The sequence below is a fragment of the Zeus faber genome, assembly GCF_960531495.2.
Source record: "Zeus faber genome assembly, chromosome: 1".
Taxonomy (NCBI): domain Eukaryota; kingdom Metazoa; phylum Chordata; class Actinopteri; order Zeiformes; family Zeidae; genus Zeus; species Zeus faber.
This window is the reverse complement of record NC_137193.1, coordinates 44,894,043-44,902,120: the sequence shown is the minus strand read 5'-3', so window position 1 is coordinate 44,902,120 and position 8,078 is coordinate 44,894,043. Positions and strand designations below refer to the sequence as shown.

At 41.9% G+C, this 8,078-nt stretch overlaps 1 protein-coding gene across 1 annotated transcript; it reads right to left on the bottom strand.

Annotated features, from left to right (window-relative positions):
- Positions 1–1,962: 1,962 nt before the first annotated feature.
- dmrta2 (DMRT-like family A2) lies at positions 1,963–3,990 on the bottom strand (the record flags this gene model as incomplete). Its single annotated transcript, XM_080014601.1, has 2 exons — positions 1,963–2,933; positions 3,537–3,990. 2 exons carry the CDS (start codon positions 3,988–3,990, stop codon positions 1,963–1,965), a joined length of 1,425 nt encoding a protein of 474 aa, XP_079870727.1.
- Positions 3,991–8,078: the final 4,088 nt, after the last annotated feature.

Sequence of the window (8,078 nt, the reverse complement as noted above, 5' to 3'; positions counted from 1 at the left end):
AAAAATGTTTTCTCCAACTTGCTGCGTCAAGCTGAAGAAGACAGAAAATCAATCCCAGGAATAAATCCCACCAAGGCGGCTCTTTATGAAGGGTTTAGCCCTAAAACACACACTTTATGAAATGTGCAATATGGTCCTTATTCCCTCCTATTGTGTTCGGTGTGCAGGGCCAAGACAACTGGTTTGTAGACGCTATTCTATTGGCGTTGGAGAACAAACTGGTGCAGCAGGACTTAAATGTTAAATCGGGTCTCTGTCTGTTTATCTGCGCTGATTTCACCCTCGTGTACAGAAAACCGCCAACCCGCCACTTGACAATTGTTTTCAAATATGTCAGAACGTCACTATAGTGATAGTGACGTTCTGACATATTTAAAATGTTTTTTTTTAAATTTCATTGGTTAATTGTATTATTTCATACGCTTTTTTCCGTCATTGTATCTATTGTTTCTTAAAAGTCCGAAATAAAACGAACCAATGAATCCATTGAAAAGCATGGAATTTTATTTGATTGATGGAAAGTAATTGTAAATGATACAAATTCCCATGGAAAACGCAAGCATCCTCTGGCCATTTCCTTTAGATTGATTCATTGATTGGCCACTATGACTTGCGTTGTATTAATGTTGTTCCAGAGCATTTATGTAAATAAATAATGCCTTGATAACTACGTACTGGGTAGAGATGGGCTACTTGATATTTCTATTATAATATAATTATATATAATGTAATTGTTATATAATTTAAAATAAATATTATGATTTGGCCCTATAATAGCTTCTAAAAAAAATGACGTTTTTTCAGGTCCAGGTCACTTCTGCATCATAATACGGCATAGTAATAGTAATTGCGATAGTAATTATAAGTATTACTTATGATAAATATAATCAATATATTAAATATGAGAAATAACGAATACATAATAATAATAATAATAATAATAATAATAATAATAATAATAAACGTGCCATTTCTTTAAAATAACATTTATTTCCAGGAAATTCATACAATGCAACAGTACAGCTTGAAACATTTGAAGAGGAATTGACTTGAATCAGTACTTTACAAATGCCACATAATATTGCAGCATGACAAAATGAACAAAGAAAGAAATGGATTATAGTATAATATGTCATATTACCAAATATATATAATACAGCCAGTTTGGAAACAATGTGAAAATATAGTGAGAACAAAATTAGACAAAAGAAAAATGGGATGGCGATCGCATATCATTAGTTAGACTTTCACAATATATATTTTTAGGGTTAACATCAGTAAACTACATGTTATAATAACTTAACATTGAAAGCCTGGAAGTATGGAATGTTTAATGGGCTTGAAAATATAATAACTAGGTAATTCAAGTTCAAATTAATTTCAAAGATGTGCTGAAATATAACTCAGGTTTCGTATTCGGATCACAAATTTTATATATATACTGTTAATTATATACTGTGTTATTGTAGATGGCGAAACAAAATCATTCTGAAATAAAATCAATAGTACTAGTACAGAGAACTATAGTTCTGACCACTATATTAATTTTATTTCAGTTTCATAGTTTTTCAAATTGCCGTAGGTGTGTGTTGTTTTTCCGGCAACCATGACTTTCTCTTTTCAATATGATCTCACCATTAACGGCACAAGTTATATTTGGGTGCATTAATGCTCAGTGGAAATATCATTGTCTAATAACAATTAATACATGGGGAAATTAATTTCTGGAAAATGACACTAGAAGTGACTTTGTCCTCGCAGATAAAATTGACCACAAGCCAGATAATAATAATAATAATAATAATAATAATAATAATAATAATCATAATAAGCATATTATTTACAGAAACACGTAACAGACTTTTCTCCAGAACACTCAACACTTGGTGGCTCTTCTCTTGGTCCATCCTGGTGGCAGTATATGATCGGGTCAAGGTCCAGGCCCCCCCCACCACACACCCCTCACTGTTTGTCGGGCGTGTTGTTGACCAGGGGCCCGTACAGGCTGGTGTAGCCCTGCTCCTTGTGCAGGATCGTCCTGTCCCTGATCAGGTCGCTGAAGGCGTAGTCAATGGGCGGCCTGAAGCCCAGCGTGGGCATCAGCCCGGTGGTGGAGTAGGGCGTCATGAACGCCAGTCCCCGGCTGTGCGCCGAGTAGGCCAGCCGCAGCGGGTTGAGCCCCAGGTGGGTGCCCAGCGGGTAGCTGCCCGGGTCGGCCCCGAAGTGCGGCGCGTTGGGCTGGAGCGGCGAGAACGCGGAGCGGTTGCTCAGGGTCATGGCCCCGGGCAGCATGGGCCGCACGGGGCCGGTGGTGGAGGAGGCGGAGGTTGAGGAGGAGGAGGAGGATGAGGAGGAGGAGGAGAGGGTGGGGTGGTGCGCGCTTTGGAGCATCCTTTCCGCCGTCCACGTCTCCTCCGGACCGGCCTTGTTGGGGCCTTGTTGCGCGCCGCCGTTGTTGAGGATCTGCTCAATGGCCTGGACCACGTCCTTGCCGCAGCCCTGCAGCACCAGCTCCAGGACGCTGCGCTTGTGGCTCGGGAAGACCCGGGTCAGGATGTCGATGGCGTTCATGTGCTTGGAGGCCGACGGGGACGGGGAGGGATCTCGCTCGTCCTTGTCGGTCTCGGACCCGGAGTCTGAGCCCAGGGGGCTGACGGAGCCGGGGCTCTCCTCGCCGTCCTTCAAGGGTTTGGACACCGGGGAGCTGATGAAGGACTCGGTACCGTCTCCGTTCTCCGAGCCGGAGCCCCCTCCTCGACCCCCTCCTCCTCCTCCCCCTCCTCCTCCTCCTCCTCCGTGCCGCAGGTCTGGAGACGAGACGCCCGTGGCCGAGTCGCTGTCGGTAGAGACGGACTTGCCCGCGTGCTGCTGAGCGGTGGCGGACACGGACAGCTGGCTCTTGGGGAAAAGCTCGTACTTCTGGATGGTTGAATCTATGAGAGAAATAGTCTTTTTCAGAATGGACGCGATGGGAAAAACAATACAGGTCCACATAGCGATCAGGGAAAACGGAACTACAGCTCATGGATTGAATCGATCACGTAATTGATTCATTGATAAAGTGAAGAATAGAGACAGTATAGAGATTTGATTTACGCAGATATACAATCCACATCGTTCTGTATGGAGATGGATAACTTTTAGGCAGTGGTTTTTTTTTTTAACTCCATCACGCACAAAACACAAGCACCATCAAGCACGACTACACCTCCTTGTAGTCCATTTACCTTTTCTCTGACATGTGATATAATGAGCCAATCAGAAGAAAGGGAGGGAAACGCTTTAGGTCTACGCTATAAACGTTCTGACGGGCCACGCTATTATTATGTATGTTTTATATGCAAATATGGAAACAGTCCACTCTGTTCTAGTCACCCAGCTTTTCAAAGATCAAGATCTCCCCATACAAGAAGGGTGCAGCGGAATAAAACGACAGGGGATACAACTGCGAGGGCTGCGCAAAACAAAGTCGGAAGAATTGAAATTGGAGTCACATTAAGTACATCAAATGACATGTGCGTGCCCCCTCTCTCCACAGCGGTACCGACCTGCGTCCCTCTCGGAGCCGAACACCTCGTAGTTCTGCCGCGGCGGGATGATGCCGTTGGCCGCCGCCAGCGCGAGCCCCTCCGCGGTGCCGTAGAGCAGCTGCAGCTCCCGCGCCTCGTTCTCCTCCTGCGCCTGCTGCCGCCGCAGCGCCACCTGCGCGGCCATGACGCGCTGGCGCTCGGCGATCAGCGTGCACTTGGCGCACATGCAGTCCTTCCAGCGGCAGTAGCGCTTGTGGCCTTTGAGCGCGGACACCACGCCGTGGTTGCGGCACCGCGCGCACTTGGGCGTGCGCGGGTACTTCTCGGCGGCGCGCAGCAGGAGCGGCGGGCCCCGCAGCAGGTTGGTGGCCACGGACACCGGGATGGACGCCGCCGAGACGCCGCCGGCATAGACCTGGGAAGCCGAGGACACCGCGGGGAGCTCGGGTCGAAGCTCCATGCCCGCCTTTCCACGCCCTGCTTTACCTCAAAACTAAACGGAAGGACGGGAGGGGGGGAGGGGGGGTTCACTTTTGAGATTGTTGCGACGGGTCTGATGCGGAGCCTCCCGAACCACCGGGAAAGTTCACAACATACCTGCAGCAACAGGTGGAATTAACAATAACTGTGTTACAATCGAATACGCGGTGAAGCCCCGACAGCCTGTCCGACCTTGACCTACACTACGCGACTAAACCCGCTGCAACGGAGGTGGCAAATCCAGGAGAGACGCGGAGGAGCCTGCATCCCCGTCCGGTGTCTCCGGGAGCAGCCGAGGTGAGACACTAACTTCCTCAGGAGACTGTCGGTGGATACAGATCCCCCCTCTCTCCTCTCTCTCCATTGTTGCTGCTGCGTTTTCATTAGACAAATTTGACAACAATGTGGCGCCTGCCATTGGCCGAAGGGGGAAGGAGCGATCTGATTGGCTGGCTTGGTTTTTTTTTTTGGGGGGGGGGGTTGTTTTTTTCAACTGTGTCCACCTCGGTTCTTTAGTGTTTGACAGTCTGAACAGAGTTCATGGAAAGTTCTAATCGATATCCAATATAAAGAAAAAAAAAAAAAAAAAAAAAAAAACAACAAAAAAAAAAAACAACAACTAAAAAATAAACAAAAAACAATGTCCTGGTTTGGAGGGGAGGGGGGGAGGTTAAAGAAAACAATATTGTCATAACAAGGAAAATATTTTATGTCCCGAAAAGCAAAAACAACTCTTCAGTACTTGACAAATGACAAAACGTTGACATGTATATCTTCTATAAAGCTGCACCCCTTTTTTTTGCAGTGAAATCTGTAGACACAAAAACAAAAAACAAAGATGTCTGCCGTCACTGCTTATTCCCATCCAACCGAGGTACGTAATTCTATCTTCCATTACAACAGTCGGGGAAGGTGTATTTCCTGTAAAGATGTAGTATTGTCGATAATTGCTTAGACGTATTGCTGTATATATAGTCTTGAGAGCTTGACTTTGGTCAGCAGAATTGAGATTTATTTTGGCCTATATTTTGAGCCGCCCAGAATATAGTAAAAATGTACAACGTATTCTATAAACTGTAACCCCATACGCGAAATCAGGTTAATGATTTTTGTTTAATATTTATTTTTTAACGAATGAATAGAATAAATCGACTAAAAATAAATTGTGTCCAGCACCATAAAGGGTTTTTCTCATTTTCTTTCAATTATGCTATATATATATATATATATATATAAATTCGATTTATATCGTATAGTTTATTGATGAGAAGTGCGCGAAAAATATAATGTCGTCAGTATTGTATTGTTGCTCGAGGTAATTTGATAAAATATTGTTTTATGGAACTGAAAAAAAACGAATCGTTTTTTTTGTCTGGACAACTCGCAACAACAAACATTTTAAAATGCATTGCATGTCTCTTTCCAACAGTCTGTAGGATGTTAATTATATCATCGATTATGACTAGAAAATATTATTTATTGTAACAAATAAATAAATATGTTTTAAAGGTTTTAATTTAGTTTGAATTATTTATTTTGATTTGATGAATTTGATTTATCATTTGCAAAATCCAATCAGAATGTATTTATGACCATGTGACTGTATATCATTTATGGTTCATCATAAATATGTACATTTATATATTCCAATCTTAATCAGGCCAATTAGGCCAAGTGAAACGATTTGGTTCACTCAGAGATTCAGGTAAAAGTAAATTAGAACGTTATAAATAACAAAATATTATTATTATTATTATTATTATTAATAATAATAATGATAATAATCATCATCATTTGAAACAATATAATATAATATAATATTATATTATATTATATTATATTATATTATATATAATAATAATAATAATAATAATAATAATAATAATATTAACAATGTCAAGCAAATAATTCCAAGTTGCTGGTTTTGGTCCGCTGAAATAGATCAATATTGTTTATATTCGAATATTTGCAGGACATTGTCGCTGTAATTCTGAAAAAACATGTTTTGATTAGTAAAAATGAAAAACATGTGACGTGCCCAACTTTTATTTTGTTTTCGTTTATTTATCATGTTATTATCGTTATTATAGAACGCTCACGATATGTGGTAAGAGTGTAACCAGTTAATCGAACATTCATTTCGGTGGACGAATAAATGTTCTTTTCAAATGACAAATAAATATGCTTTTTTCAAATGACAAATACATTTGTTATTTTCAAATGACAAATAAATGCGTTATTTTCAAATTCATGTTTTTCTTGTTGGCCACAGTTTCCGGTTTGACTTGTTTGGAGAACACGTCACTGATCCAATAAGGATACAAAACAATTACTTTTGCACTGGTTGGAAGTCCTATACCTGGCCCTTCATTGACTAAAAGTTCTACTGGAAATTTTTACGAATTTAAACGAATTTTAGAGTAAGAAATTAAATATTATTGATGCATCTTGGTTGCTATACTGAGTCTGTTCCTCAGTGTTTAGCTCCTGCATCTCTGCAACTAGCAGCCATCTGCTTCCCTCTGTGTGAACTGCACCTTAATCACCAGCAAACATGCTAATGGAGATGATATTAAAATACATCTTACACATTCAACCTAATTATCTTCAATGGCAACGAGCTGTCATTCCGGTAAAATTAAGGTTCCCACAATGACTTTGCACAGGCACTTCTATTTACATACAACCTGTGAGAGTCTTTTTTATCATAGGTTTAGAATATAATATAGATTATAATTATAATATAATATATATAATAATAACACACACACACACACACACACACACACACACAAATTTGCTCCTATTGTTATATATTTATGTTATCTGTATCTTATATCTATTATACATATTAAGTTTATTTTTCATTTGTTTATACCTTTTGGCCGATTTTAGGATATACATTTTTGGTTATTATAGCAATGGTTGACATTAGGTTTTGTACTACATAACAAATGAAATGCGCTTAAAAGATCAGAATTATTTTAACCAAACCTCCGTCAGGCCTTCTCTGGGTTCCTTCTGCGGCTCCAGACCAGTAAAAGGCCTTGCTTGACCCAACATGTGGAGCAGCATGTCTCCTTGCCCTGCACCCTGGGGCTCCATTCTAGGACCTGTCTCCCCGCTGCACGGCAGCCTCCCGGGGATCCGGGCTGCATCCGCCGATCGGTTCAACGGAGACAGAGGTCAGGGGTCAGGGGTCAGCGCAGCATTTGGACCAGGGGCTGAAAGAGACGCAGGCCGCATCGTGTGTGACATTGATTTAAAACTTAAATAGAAACAATGCACAGGTGGGCAAAGACCAGTAGAGCGGTTCCCGAACTTATTTTAGGAGAAAAACTAAATATATCTCAATTATTATAATAATTAGGCTACACACAAAAGTGCAAACCTCACAACGAAAATGAAATAAAATTATGAATATGTATAGGCCTTTAGCATGTATATTTTTGAGGTTTATTGTATATTGCCATTTTCAATTCTTTGTTGCTATTTTATTGCATTATTGAATTTATTTTTTATTTTTAGATACTATCTATATTTTTATTGCACATGTGAAAATATTTTAAGTAACTTTGTAGGTTTATTGCACATTTCCCATTTCTATGCATCTATCTCTCTATCCTTGGGTTATACAATGCCACGCCTAGATCAGTGACTACTTCTTTGGCCTGCAGCAGTTAGGGACCTGTGTATTATGGGATGGATGGGTAGATGGCTGGTTGGATGGGTAGGTGGAGTGGTGATGGTGGGGGGTGTCGCGGCCAGGGAGACGTCGCACCAGCCAATTAAATTAAAACGCTCCTCCCCCTCCACCCTCTACATCTGCCTCCCCCACCCCCCCCCCCCTCCCCACCCAACGAAAGGCGCAGAAAAGCAGGCCGCCCCTGAATAGCGCTCATTGAGATCACAGATGGAGTTTGCGGGTTTTCGCTGGAAATTTGAGAAACACCTTTGTCCCCAAATCAAAACTCAATGTGTTCTCCTACAATGGAGCCGCTTTGAGCTGCGCCGCTCGGGCCGCTGTGTTTCTGAAACTCGCGTCGGGCACAAAGCGGCCGCGCAGGT